The 14,085-nt window shown below is 46.6% G+C and overlaps 2 protein-coding genes across 18 annotated transcripts in view; one reads left to right on the forward strand and one right to left on the reverse strand.

The window, feature by feature from the left end:
• Positions 1 to 5,914: 5,914 nt before the first annotated feature.
• Positions 5,915 to 8,688, forward strand: STBD1 (starch binding domain 1). Of its 2 annotated transcripts, XM_072810832.1 has the most exons (3): positions 5,915 to 6,116; positions 7,656 to 7,835; positions 7,953 to 8,688. In XM_072810832.1, exons 1-3 carry the CDS (start codon positions 5,930 to 5,932, stop codon positions 8,513 to 8,515), a joined length of 930 nt encoding a protein of 309 aa, XP_072666933.1. In that variant the 5' UTR covers positions 5,915 to 5,929; the 3' UTR covers positions 8,516 to 8,688. The 2 variants fall into 2 exon arrangements, with proteins under 2 accessions (XP_072666933.1, XP_072666932.1); XM_072810831.1 differs by having other exon boundaries at positions 7,656 to 8,688.
• Positions 8,689 to 12,793: 4,105 nt separating this feature from the next.
• CCDC158 (coiled-coil domain containing 158) overlaps positions 12,794 to 14,085 on the reverse strand; it is a 127,413-nt gene continuing 126,121 nt past the window's right edge. For all 16 annotated transcript variants that reach the window (XM_072810829.1, XM_072810821.1, XM_072810827.1 and 13 more), the window contains one exon: positions 12,794 to 13,035. In XM_072810829.1, the coding sequence (XP_072666930.1) occupies positions 12,915 to 13,035 (121 nt within the window). In that variant the 3' untranslated portion in view covers positions 12,794 to 12,914. The remainder of the gene's footprint in view (positions 13,036 to 14,085) is intronic.

Here is a 14,085-nt window from a genome sequence, read left to right on the forward strand (position 1 = left end):
TAAAATATGTAATTCTTTGAAGTCTGATGACATTATTAGTTTGAGAGCTGAGGGCTGGGGAATGGGACTGTGGACTGGGGTAAAGTTTCATGGAGGTAAGTGGCTTTTAGGAAGTCTCTAGACCAAGGAGTGAAGGTTTCAGCAGGAGAGTCCCAATTTGGCTGGAGTGCAGATCAATGGTAAGGGAATGGCCTGGACTGGTCCTTCGGGCTGTATCATAGTGACCTTGGAGGCTAACATGGGGTTGAATTTAATCTGGTACACCAAAGAGTTGCCCTCTGGAGAGCTGTAGTTTAGCAGGATTAAGTCAGAGTGGATCACGGCCAGAAGGGAGGGAGATGCTGACAGGAACTGGGAAGTGGTTGTGGTCCTCTGGCCAGTTAGGTGGGATCTGAGTGGGGGCAAGGATACTGGAATGTCAGGGAAGGGAGCAAAGCAGAAGCCCAGGACGGAAGAATCCATGTAATGCAGGAAGGACAGATCTCCTGCTAGGTGGATCTCTTCTCCCAGTGGTGATTTCGTTTGTTTTCCCTCAAACCTCAGCTGGACCTCCTTTTCCTCACTCAGCTGATAACATCCCTCCCTGCCCCTTTGGTACCTCAAAGTGTTTCTTATGTTCCTTCTTTCCTCTATGCATGCTTGTCTCCTCTCCTTCATTCATCGGAGGCCAACCCTTGCCCGGGAGTTCTGGAGCCACTGCCTCCTCTTTCCTTATTGAATTCCCATAAACTATTTCTTCTTCTCACATCTTCAGGTGTGATCTTATTAATCTTAAAACTAACACTGCCAGTTACTTTACCAGCAAAATGGGCTTATTCGGGACTAGGAGAGAATTGCAACGTGAATGCAAGACAATCAATGGGTAGCAAAACCAGAGACTAATCTGAAGAACAAAGGAAAGGAACACCCCTTTATAGAGGAAAGGGGCAAGTTGGAAGGACTATTAACAAAAAGTCCATTGGAGTAAACCGGGAGATGGAAGTATAATGGCTTCTCATTGGCTGAGTTGTGACAGTCTCTCATTGGCTGGCCTGTTGCTGGGAGAGAGAAACATTTCTTCCTCCTGGCGGGCTGGTGCACTAGTTGATCACAGATGGAGCTCTCCCTTCTGTCTTCCCAACTCCATTTTAAAGGAGGTTTTCCTTTTATTAATTTTCAGACTTCGCTGGCTCTTTCCTCCTTACAAACACGCCTGGGTAGGTCTTCCTTGGTCTGAAAGAAATTCCTTTGGACCTTGTTCTATTCTTAAAGGATACTTCTATTTCTTTCCCACCCTTAGCCTCCAAATTTCTTAAAAAAAAAAAAAAAAAGATTTTATTTGTTTATTCATGAGAGACACAGAGAGAGAGGCAGAGACATCGGCTGAAGGAGAAGCAGCCTCCATGCAGGGAGCCCGATGTGGGACTCGATCCCAGGACCCCAAGATCATGCCTTAAGCCAAAGGCAGATGCTCAATGGCTGAGCCATCCAGACGTCCCAGCTCCGAATTTCTGGAGAGAGGGCTAACTCAGTGTTGACTTCATAGCCTTCACCACATTTACACCTCAGCCTTCCAAAATTGGATGCTTACCCTCACAAATTCAGTAAAGTCGATGAGCTCCTATATGTCAAATCCAATCACTTCTCTTTTAATATTCTATCCTCTTAAATTCTGCTGAGTGACACCCCTCTCTCCCCTTCCCACCACCTTCTTGCACTGACTTTGGAAACAAGTCTCCCTGTTTTCTCTTCCCTAACTCTTCCTTCCCATCCTCTTTAATCCTCCAGCCCTGCAAACAAAGGTTTTAATTGTTCTGTCTTCATCCTTCCACACAAGGAGGGAGGAATCTTTTCTTGCATGAAGTTAAAGAAAAAAATATGTTACATAAAAGTATACACATATGTATAGATAATAATACTAACATATTACATATAAGTATGAATAAATGTAAATGGTCTTTAAAAGTCCATCATTGACTCCCTAATATGTATATTGGATATTTTAAATTTTTATATATGTCATATATACATCTCATATACATATATATACTTAAAATATATAAGTATACTTAATATATAAACTTAAAATACCCATCCATATCTATATCTATTTATACTCTTCCTAATAGAATAGTAATCAATTAGAAAGTGGGCACTACATTATGGCCCCTAAAATATAACATAAAGATATAATAGCAACATAAGTGGCAATAGGGATGCAGCGTTCCAATCTTCTTGAAATTATGCCAATGGCTGAAGCTCATTTTTTTTTGTAACATTACTGCTACCTCTCTGTGAGGAATTTCCAATATCTCATTAAACTACATGCCCCCAGTTTCAGCTTCCTGCTATTGCCTCAAATTTAACCCATTCCGGGAGAATGCATCATCTTCCTCCCCTGTTTCTACTGAATCTGCCTTTCTCTTCTGTTTCTGTCTTCCTAGGCTCAAAGGACTTCTATATAAAAGCAACAGTGTTTGCAACTGTATCGTGATAAACATGGTACAGTTACTGTGGAAAACATGTTTTTAGAATATGTAGCCAAAGACTTCTAAGAAATATGGCAGTGAGTGGAGTACTGCCTTTATTTTTTTTTAAAGCAGCAACACAGAAATCAATGAGTCAACATTTAAGTTTAGAAAAGCCAAAAGGAAAGACAAATAATGTTCTTTTAAAATGTTGCATGAGAAATATGATGCAAGATAGAAAGAATTCTGATGGGTGGAAAGAACTACATCATTTACTGGTTATATTTTTAATAAATAGCGATTGATGACAATAAACTTTTACTAAGAGCCTTCTAGTTATTAGAAATGGATAGTGGGGCTTGCTTTCTCTGATTTTACAGATCCGTTGAGGTTTCATTTGTGAGCACAATTGATAAAGAAACTTTGACCAATGAAGCAGCTCACAAAGTTATCCGTGAGGAAATAAAAAGAAAATGTTCAAGAATTTTCATACTATATGTAAAATCACTCTACTTGTTTTAGAGTTTGTAAAATTCAAGGACATCCTATGACATTAAGTTTTACTTTGACAAAAGGAGATAAATTCTAAAATTTTCTACAAAATTCTGACCATTAAACAATTAGAGCTATAATAGTCTTATGACTTAAGAATGAATTAGTAAGAGTCCATGAGAATGTTATTTTATTTTATTATTTATTTTTATTTTTTATTTATTTATTTTTTTTAATATTTTTTTTAATTTTTATTTATTTATGATAGTCACACAGAGAGAGAGAGAGAGAGGCAGAGACACAGGCAGAGGGAGAAGCAGGCTCCATGCAGGGAGACTGATGAGGGACCCGATCCCAGGACTCCAGGATCACTGCCCTGGGCTGAAGACAGGCACTAAACCACTGAGCCACCCAGGCGTCCCAAAAATGTTATTTTATACAGTGACATTCACTTTCTTAAAAATATAGCTTTGATATCACTTTTTAGTATTTTCAATTCATCTCAAGATTTTCTTTTTTTAATCTTAAAGTTGCCTGAATTGAGATGAATGAATGGCTGTTGTTAGTGGTTTTAAATTTTAGAGGTCTAAGGGCACCTGGGTGACTCAATGGTTGAGCATCTGCATTCAGCTCAGGTCATGATTCCCGGGTCCTGGGATTAAGTCCTGCATCAGGCTCTCTGCAGAGCTGCCTGCCTATGTCTTTGCCTCTCTTTCTGTGTCTCTCATGAGTAAATAAATAAAATATTTTAAAAATATATTTTTAAAGGTCTTTAAAAAGCTCATCATTGACTTCCTAATTTGTTTAAGACAGGAAACCTACTTAACAAAAAAATAGCACCTACATCGTGCTAAAAAAAAAAAAAAAAAAAGCAAATAGAACCTATATGAAGAGGATGGCATTAAGCTCTTGACTGGTAATACTTGGAGCTTTTAATCCATTCACTCAACCTGTACTTTTTGAGGGACCAGTCTGGGAATGTTCTGAATTCAGCAGAGAACAAAGGACAATAAAATCTACTTTCACGTAGTTTATTTGAAGATAAGGAAAGAAATGAACCAGAACAAATCCCTGGATTCTACAGTGTATTAGAAGTGATGCCCTAAACACTCAAGAGAAAAATAAAGCAGAGAAGGGTCTAGGGAGGAAGGGGTTGTAATTAAAATTGGGATTATCAGGGAAGGGCTGGGGGGCGGGGGGCGAACAGCCTTGTGCAAACCGCTGTAGAGGGTGAGGGAGCAGGGAAGGTTAGTTACCTGGCTGGACATCTGCAGACTCATCGGCTCACCTTTCAGGGCCCAGTGAGGCGTCCTGAGCCCCCCGCCTGCCTATTAAAACGGCCACCTGCCAATCTGGAGTGGTTTGCCTCTGTCTGCAGCTTCTCCCCGTGCTCCCCACATTAGGGCGGGCTTCAGGTCACACCTGAGAAGCTCCTAGGAGGTTGCGAACTAACCGGACCTTTTGTCCTGAGATACGGAGCAATTGAGGGTCCTGGGCAGAGGCTCTGAGGGTGTTTCAAGGAGTCATCCCGACTGCTGCTTGGCAAGTAGCCTGCAGAGGCTCCAGGGCGGAAGCAGAGACAGCAGCCGGCCGTCATCCAAGTGAGAGGGGCTGGTGACGGACCAGGGGGTCGCTTAGAGCAGAGAAGTAAATTCTTTCTCTTTTTGAAAAGATTTCACTTACTTATTCATGAGAGACACACAGAGAGAGGCAGAGACACAGGCAGAGGGAGAAGCAGGCTCCATGCAGGGAGGCCGAGGCCGATGGGGGACTCGATCCCACGACCCTGGGGTCACACCCTGGGCCAAGGCAGATGCTCAACCGCTGGGCCACCCAGGCGCCCGGAGGAGTAGGATTCTTAATGTGGGATTTTGCAGAGAGAGCAGCAGCTGGCTCCTTCCTGCCTACTGTGAGGGGGAGAGCAGTAGCCGAGGGCGACTGGACATTGCTGGGGTCTGCTCCTGGGGAGGGTGTGGCTGCCACGTCGTCGTCGGGCTGCCGGGGCTGCCCCCGCGGGGTTGGGGAGGAGGTGGGAGGTCACACTCCAGGGAGTTGGGCTTGGGCGGCTGCCAGCGTCCCGGAAGCCGGCCCGGGCTCCTTCCCCCCTTGCCTCGCCCCGTCCCTTAGCCTCTGCGGGCGTCGTGGCCGACCCGGGGGAGGCACGGCCCGGCCCTGCAGGACCTGGGCCAGGGCTGCCGTGTGCCCGAACCTGGGGCCCCTTTGAACGATCTGCTTTGCCAGAGGGAGCCCCTCCGTTCGGTCTCCCCGGGCGGCATTGCCCGCGGGCCGCAGCAGTTGGTGCAGAAGCGCGTGCGCGTCGGGCGAAGGGCTCCAGCTGCACACGCGGGCGAGGGGAGGACGAGCTGGAAGTTCTTTTCTCGCGCGGTTGTTGGGTTTGCGAGGGTCTGGTTACGCTCGCACTTCACCGCAGCGCTTAACAAAGAGGGCCGCGAGTTTTATGAGAAAACCCATCCGTGGGATCCCCGCGGGGCGCAGCGGTTTGGCGCCTGCCTTTGGCCCAGGGCGCGATCCTGGAGACGCGGGATCGAATCCCACGTCGGGCTCCCGGTGCATGGAGCCTGCTCCTCCCTTTGCCTGTGTCTCTGCCTCTCTCTCTCTCTGTGACTATCATAAATAAATAAAAATTAAAAAAAAAAAGCCCACCCGTGGGAGCTCGTCCCTGCCGTGCGCAGTGCGGACCGGAGCGCACGCAGTTTGCAGCCAGCACACCCCAGAGCGGTCGAGGGAGGAGCCAGGACTGGACGTGGCTGCGACGAGCGGCCCTGGTGCGTGGATGCTCTCGTCGCCCGGGCGGGGCTCCCGAGGCTGTGCCCGCCCTGCCCCGCCCCTGGAGAGTCCGCGGGAGGAGGCGCCCGGGGCCCGGCGAGGTCGGGACGCAGCGCGGGGCGGGGCGGGGCGGGGGCGGCTGTGCCCGCGGCCGAGGCGCGTCCGGGCGCCGTGGTCCCCGCAGCGGCCGCCTGGCCTCCGCCATGGGCGCCGTGTGGTCCGCCCTGCTGGTCGGGGGCGGCCTGGCCGGCGCGATCTTCGTCTGGCTGCTGCGGGACGCGGCGGCCGAGGGCGACTCGGAGCGGCAGGACGCGGCCCCGGGGGGCGCCCGGCGCGGCGGCGGGGGACTGAGCTGCGGACCGCCCGGGCGGGAGCCGGCCGCCTCGCCAGGTACTGCCCCCCACGGCCGCAGGGCCCGCCGGCTCGGGGCTCCGGGGCCGCGGGGCGGGGCGGAAACCGCGGGGTCCCCGCCGGCCCCGCCAGGGGGATGCGCACCTGCGCTGGGGCGCTCGGGGCGCTCGGGGCGCTCGGGCGGCTGCGCCCAGGTTCAGGGGTCCCGCGACCCCCTTCAGCTCTCCCGCCCCAGCCCCAAGGCCCACGGCCCCTCCCCGCGCCCCGCGGAAGGGCCGGGCCCGGGAACCCCAGGCCGTGGGCACCTCCCGCCGCCCGGGAGGCAGGGCCCGGGCTGGACCCCGGCCACGGAGGCCTCGGCTGAGCCGCAGAGCAGAGCCCCGGAACGGGCCCACCTAACAGGGCATCCAGCCCCAGCGACCAGGACTGACAGCCGGTTCACGTGTGTGCATGTTGGCGACTGCGTGACCGCGAGTAAGGGGAGGAAGGCCGCTGGCAGAAGCCCCAGGCTCCAGGGCGCGCCTGGACTCCGACCCATTGGTGAAAACGACATCTGGGAACTTTATTTTTAGTGGAGTCAGTGTTCATGTGGAGCCATCCGAGACTCTGCCTCTGTGCCTTCCCCACAGCTGGTGTGGGACGAGCAGGGAGCTCATGTATCTTCTTCTGAAAGCCAGCCTCATGTTTTAGGTTGGAAGATGAGGAATTCAGGGTAATGTTCGTGTCTCACGACTCCATTAAAAAGAGACAAAATTAAACAAGGCCAAACCCTCACAGACCGCCCCCCCCCCCCCCCCATCCGTGCTGATTGTATGACTTTGGAGATTTCGGTCTTGTAGGGAGCTATTCCGACGGAGAGTGAGGCGTCCAAGAAGGAAACCGAGCCTTTAGGGAGCTTGGATCGTGTAACTGCGAGAACATTTTTTTTTAAAAAAGTGAACAGTCCCTGTGGGGATGCAAAAAGCCTATTTTTGTTGAAGATATTCCTAACGCATATGGGGTTGGCAAAGAGAAACCAGTCCTCTTCCCCCACCAGCACCCCCAACTCTTGCACAATGACTCACCACTGTTCCTTGTATTCCCCCACAGTGTCAGCTGCTGGGGGTCTGCCCACATCTGTGAGAGCCGATCCCCAGCGTGCATGCAGTTCCTGGGAGTGCAAGTGTACTCTTAGGGTCCGTAGGGTAGCCATGCGGATCTCTGCCGGAACAACAGTTTTTGATGATAGAAGCAGAACAATGTGGCTGCATGCCAGTACGGTCTGGACTGTGGGGATTGAGGACCACGACAGGGTCACAAGTCTGCTTCTACACTTGCCACTTCATTTACACTCTTGGGTGGGCACACTGACGCTCCCGGATATGCCTTTTATTACTGGATACACATGCATATTCTTAAAGTACACTGTTGGTGCAGTTAGTGTCTGAACTGGGTAATTAAGTACTTGCTTTGAATCGAGATGGATTTTGTGAACTGCAGATAGATTAATGATAAAGTCTTCAACAACTAAATCTATTTTCCCAGCCTTTTTTCTCGCAAGAACTGCCTAACACTATTACATTTTTCCTTTTGTTTTAGAGCATCTTCAAGAAAGCAATGGATGTTTGGTTTCAGAGACCAAAGGCCATGGTAACTTGCAGGAAGCAGCACGGAGACTGCAGAGTCCTTCTGGAAAAGACAGTGGTTGCAACAGTTCAAGAGAGCATGTTCCTTCTGGAGGGTTTCCAGCCACAGAATCTCTAGCTGCATCTGAGACTGGTAACTCTCGGGGTTACTCTGAAGTTTCAAGAAATGAAAGCCTTGAATCTGCTATAAGAGAATGGGGATTCCAGAAAGGACAAGAGACACTTGCTAATGTAGCTTCCTGTTTTGCAGAAAAGTTGTATTCTAGCAACCTGGTCATTGACAGAGCGAAGGAAGTGAGCCTTGCACAGCTGAGCAATCAGGACCGGGCTGACAATGAGGACTGGGAAATGGTGTCCAGGCACTCATCCTGGGGAGATGCTGCTTTGGGTGGCAGCCTTGAGGCTCCAGTGGTAAGCCCAAACCAGGAAATGGACTGTGGCAGAAGCACTCTTATGGAACCAAGAGGTCAGGAAGTGGATGTGAAACGGAAAAAGGTAGTAGCGGTGGTTTCGGGGTCCCAGCAAGTTAGCATCAGGTTCCAGATCCATTATATCACAAGCACTGGTAAGCAGTGTATTGCGATCACTGGAGATCACAAGAGTCTTGGAAGGTGGAGTACCTACCTCCCACTCCAGTATAGCAAGGATGGGTTCTGGTGTCGTTCTGTGTCCCTGCCTGCAGATACAGTGGTGGAATGGAAGTTTGTAGTCGTAGAAAATGGGGAGATTACCCGCTGGGAAGAATGTAGCAATAGGTTCCTGGAGACTGGTCGTGAGGATAAAGTGGTACAAAAGTGGTGGGGGATTCCCTGATTGTTTTCAAAGTAGTGGAGAAGCTGTTGTAGAATCTGGAAAAGGCTAAGTTTGTGGGGCACACTGAATAATTTTAAATAAAGTAGAACTCCAAATTTAGCCATCAGAGTTGTTTCAAATTTGCCAGTGGCTTGCATCTGACGTGCAGAAATATAATGTAGATGATGCTTCCAGTGAGCGTGGACTTTTTTTTTCCTGTGGTGTTGATGGGTGGATTTTCGCTGATCCATGGTTACTTCAGGGCTTGGTCCTCTTGGGGAATGACTTGGCTAAGCTTCTGGTGTGGACTGGCCTGGGCGTAGCAAAACCAACTGGCTGCCCAGGGTTCAAGCTTGAGCCTTTGGGTGGGTAATCCTTAAACCCGGGGAGTGAAACAAGTCTCATTCAAAAAGAGCTGCTTTCCTATTGGTACAACTGGAGAAACTCTCTTACTACATGCACAACTTTTTTTTTTTTTTTTTAAGATTTTATTTATTCATGAGAGAGAGAGAGAGAGAGGGAGAGGCAGAGACACAGGCAGAGGGAGAAGCAGGCTCCATGCAGGGAGCCCGATGTGGGACTCGATCCCGGGTCTCCAGGATCAGGCCCTGGGCTGAAGGTGGCGCTAAACTGCTGAGCCACCAGGGCTGCCCCCATGCACAACTTTTTATTTAAAAATAATGCCATATGCAACTGTGATCAGAAATATCTGGTCGCAAGAGGTGATCACCAAGGATATGAACTTGTAAGACTTCCTGATGTTTTACTTTGTTTTGCTTGATTTCACCTGCTAGTTATGGTTTGAAGGTAGCAAGTAAGTCTTTGTCTTAATGATGGCAAACTGGTGCAGAAACAAGGGGCCTAGTTAGAGTCGGTCATTGGGAGGAGCCAAGAGGAGAGGGAATGGGAATGGGATTCCAGTGTGGGCTGAGTGAGTGGCCTGAGTGATGCTCCTACTACTGCCGGGAGGGACTGCAGCATTCATGTCCCTCTAGGGCCTTTGTAGGACCATCTCTCCCCTGGCTCCTGTTCTCTCACGGGTCTGGACTGACAGAGGGACTGATAGCAATCATTCTCCTGCCCTCTCCTCTCAGACCAACAGCTATCTTGGGTAACAAAATTATAACAGGACAGTGATAGAGAAGTACGACTTTGTTCTGAGAAGAAATTAAACTTCATTATAACTGAACAAATAAAATGTGAGTTTTAATATCTTTATTTGATGTTTGAATTACTTATCTAAACCTTAGTACCATAATAGCTTAGATGTAAAATAAAATACCAATATTTTCCTCCACTATAACAGACACATAGGAAAAAAGCAAACATCAAGAGGCAAGAGGGGTCCGTTTTTCTCCTCTCTTTAGAGAAAACATTTTAGAATTCCTTTTTAAACTTTACCTTTTGGGGAATCCCTGGGTGGCTCAGTGGTCTAGCGGTCTAGCACCTGACTTCAGCCCAGGGCGTGATCCTGGAGTCCCAGGATCGAGTCCCACCTCGGGCTCCCTGCATGGAGCCTGCTTCTCCCTCTGTGTCTCTGCCTCTCTCTCTCTCTCTCTCTCTGTGTGTCTCTCATGAATAAATACATAAAATCTCTTAAAAAAATAAACTTTACCTTTTGGGGGGCGCTTGTGTGGCTCAGTTGGTTAAGCATCTGCCTTTGGCTCATGTCATGATCCCAGGGTCCTGGTATGGAGCCCCGTGTTGGGCTCCCTGCTCAGTGGAGAGTCTGCTTCTCCCTCTCCTTCTGCCCCTACTTGCCTCCTCCCAACCCACCCCAGGCTCATGCACACTGTGTGAAATACATTAAAAAAATTTTAAAGGATTTCATTTATTTGATAGAGACGCAGACTCCCCCCCCACTAAGCAGGGAGCCCAATGTGAGGCTTGATCCCAGGACCCCGGGATCAAGACCTGAGCCGGTGGCAGACACCTAACCGACTAAGCCACCCAGGTGACCTGTGAATTCTTGAAAGAAAAAGAAATAGGGGCACCTGGATGGCTCAGTCAGTTAAGTGTCTGCCTTCGGCTCAGGTCATGATCTCAGGGTCCTGGGATCGAGCCCTATGCCCCCTGCTCATGCTCTCTCTCTTGCTCTATGTCAAATAAAGAAATAAAATCTTTAAAAAAGAAAAAGAAAAAAGAAACTTTACCTTTGTTTGGAAGGATATTATGCATGCCTGTACTTGAAAATGAATTTTTATATGTTAAAACAACTTGTAATAAGTATAACATCTTCTGGCAAAACAGTGTTTAATCCTGGTCACAGGCAGACTTTGCTGAAAAGAGCATAAACCCAATGGAAAATAGTATTAGGAAGTGCCTACAAGAACATGACAGTTTGGGGCACTTGGGTGGCTCAGTTATTTGGGAATCTGCCTTTGACTTGGGTCACGAGCTCAGGGTCCTGGGAGTGATCCCTACAGGGGGCTCTCTGGGGAAGGGGGTGGGGAGTCTGCTTCTCCCTCTCTCTCTTCTTCTGTGTTCTTCTCTCTCTCTTAAATAAATAAAATCTTAAAAGAAAAAAAGTTTTTGGCTCATGGCACCTGTATGTTAAATTCACATATACTTTTAATATTCTTCATAATGAATTTTATATTCTACCAGTAAAGTCTTCAGAGAGCATTTATTGTTACTTCACAGAATGCCCAAGCATTTCTATTATGTAAAATTAAAGGTGAAACAATTTATAGTAAAAATATCTTTAGAATTCTTTCACTAGCAATTTCATCATTACCTGATGAAATAAAAATTAATCTTTCAGTAAAACCAATTGTTTGAGATACATATAATATTAAACTTTGTATTTTAAAGAGTTGTTGTAAAATTGGACATGCTTAGAGTGTTAACACTGCCATTTAGGAGAAACAGGATTTAATGTATTCTCTGTGCTGGGTAGGACTGAACCAGCTGCCATCACAGACAGACACCATACCTGTTAAGGCTGCACCAGAAGCCTATTTCTTGCTCACTAAATAATCAGCAGTGGGGGTTTCTGGCAGGAGGGCAGTTCTCACTGCAGACTGTCACCCAGGCTGCTTCTGTCCTGGACATCCCCTAGGACCTCACTGTGAGGAAATGCACAGATGCTTACTGAAGAGTCTGGCCAGAAAGTGCTACGTCCTGCTCTGTCCACAGTCTTTAGTGAGATCTGATCAGTAAACGTGAGGGGCACCGGGGCTGGGAAATAGCCTCTAGCTGAGCAGCCATTCCTCGGTGGCATCTGTACCATGCAACAGGAGTGTGGACTTTTCTGGACAGCTACCCTTCTGCCGGATTGTCCTGTTGTCTCTGGCACGAAGGCCAGAAAGAGTGATTAGAGGACTGGAACTTTCAGCCCCCCACTCCCACTCCCCCCCCCCCCCCCGGCCTCAGAAGGGGAGGGGGGCAGCAGATTAAGCTCTACAAACACTCTCGAAGATCTGCTGAGCTTCCAGTTGGCAAACATGTCTGGGTCCTGGGAGGGTGTCATGCCCTGAGAGGGCATGAACTCTTCATGTACCAGAATGTCCTCCTTTGCCCTGTGCATCTCTTACATTTTGCTGTTCCTGAGTCGTTGCCTTGAAAATAAACCAGTAATAGTAGATAAAGCACTTTCCTGAGTTCTGTGATCTGTTCTAGCAAGTAGTGAAACTGAGGAGGGAGTTGTGGGGAAGTCCAATTTATAGCCGGTCACACACATGTGGCCCAGGACTTGCAATTGCACCTGAGGTGGGGTGCAGTCTTGTGTGACTGAACTCTTAAACCTGTAGAATCTGATGCTAGCTCCGGGGAGTGCTAGCACTGAAATGACCCTTAGGACACCTAGCTGGTGTCCACAATTAAGTTATTGGTGTTAGAAAGCACTCCACATACAAAACCCCCCTAATAAGAAAACCTCATTAAGGCAGACTGAATCCATTCAATCTAGAAGTTACCCACTGGCTGAAGAAGAATACATTTTTTCCCTTTCTTTCCTTATAGTTATTAATACATAAAAGAGAAACCTTTCTAGAAGTTTTGATTAGGGACCCGAGTGTTCTGTTATCTGATGACATGCATTGATACCAATGGAATGATGAGTTCAGGATCACAAAAGGAATCCCTGTTAGCAAGCTGGAGTTTGTCCTTCTGGGCATTATACCACATATTTTACTTGCATGTGAAGTTTGTTTTTGTTTTTAAAGTTGAAAAGAGTAAGTATTGCTTAAGCACTAGTAAAGATGATAAATTATTCCGGCACATTGGTGTTAGCACAAATTAATACTTTATAAGGTAGGCATACTTTCACATCTAGCTACAACGGTTTTGAGGTTTTACTGTAAGAGCATTCAAGAATAATTTATTTCGAAATAGAGTTTACAGGACAGGGTGTCTTTTATTAAATTTTCACATAAAAAGAAAAAAGTACACAGGGCACTAATTATAAGCAATACCACAATTAATTGGGCATCATCCCTCTGTAAAGAATAGGCAAGCAATGTATCATTTTAGTAACATTTTTTCCTGGTCTTTCACTTTCTGTATCCTCTTTTCTTGATTCCTGATCATTGAAGACATTGCTGAAAATGTTGATAAAACAAAGTTAGATTAGCAACATCTACTCTGGCTTTCAATTCTATAATGTGCTTCTTAAAAGGTCACCTTGCTACTAGAGAATAGATATATTCTGAGCTCAGAAGTTCTTAAAATTTTCAAAGTGGCATATTTTTGAAAAGACTGATGTTAAAGAGCTACGGGTAAATCTTTACTCTTTCGGTTGTTTTAAAGAACCTAATTATTATAGAAGCAATACATACTAATTGTAAATAATCTGAACACCTCAGAAGGGTACAAAGAGAGATGAAGGTGAAGGTCAGTGTCTGTCTCTGCTCCCTCAATCTGCTGAACTCCCCTCAGGGGGCATCACTTAAAACAGTTTGGTGAATATCTTCATGTACATGCACGCATGAGCGCACACACACATACACACACTTTTTTTTGCACACGTGGAAATATGTGGCATAAATTGTTCTGTAGTTTGCTTTATTCACTTAAAAAATGTCAATATTTTTCCAGTTTAGCTCATGTTTTGTTCTGACTGCACAGGATTCCATTATATGGATGTACCAACATGTTAGTAAATAACATTTTAAAAAGTTGATTTCTTAGGCTTCTGATTATTGAAAAATAAGTCACGGGGATGAAAGGTACAGCATAGGGAGTATAGTTAATAGTATTTTAATAGTGTTGTGTGGTGGGTGACAGGTGGTAGCTACACTTGTGAACACAGCAGAAAGTATAGAGAACTTGAATCACTATGTGCTACACCTGAAACTAATGTTAACATTGTCAACTACACTTAAGTAGAAAAAGTTTTCTTATTCTCATTTATAAACAATGCTATTTGTAAACAGGCTTTTGTGTGTACAATTTTTTCTTGAACTAATTGCTGTAAATGGAATTTCTGAGTCAAAGCATATGTACAATTTAAATCTTGATAAATGCTCCCAAAATTCTCTCTAAATCTGTTTCATAATTTCCAAGAGACATTCCATCCAGACAATGCATCAAATAAAAAGGTCTTTTTATTTTTTAAACAAATACAACGTATCTCCCATTTGTATTATTGT

The sequence above is a fragment of the Canis lupus genome, chromosome 33 (genome assembly GCF_048164855.1).
Source record: "Canis lupus baileyi chromosome 33, mCanLup2.hap1, whole genome shotgun sequence".
Lineage (NCBI taxonomy): Eukaryota > Metazoa > Chordata > Mammalia > Carnivora > Canidae > Canis > Canis lupus.

Coding starts and splice junctions, on each gene's coding strand:
- STBD1 (XM_072810831.1), top strand. CDS start 5,930: ATGGGCGCCGTGTGGTCCGCCCTGCTGGTCGGGGGCGGCCTGGCCGGC. Junction 6,117..7,655: donor GGAGCCGGCCGCCTCGCCAG/GTACTGCCCCCC, acceptor CTTTTGTTTTAG/AGCATCTTCAAGAAAGCAAT.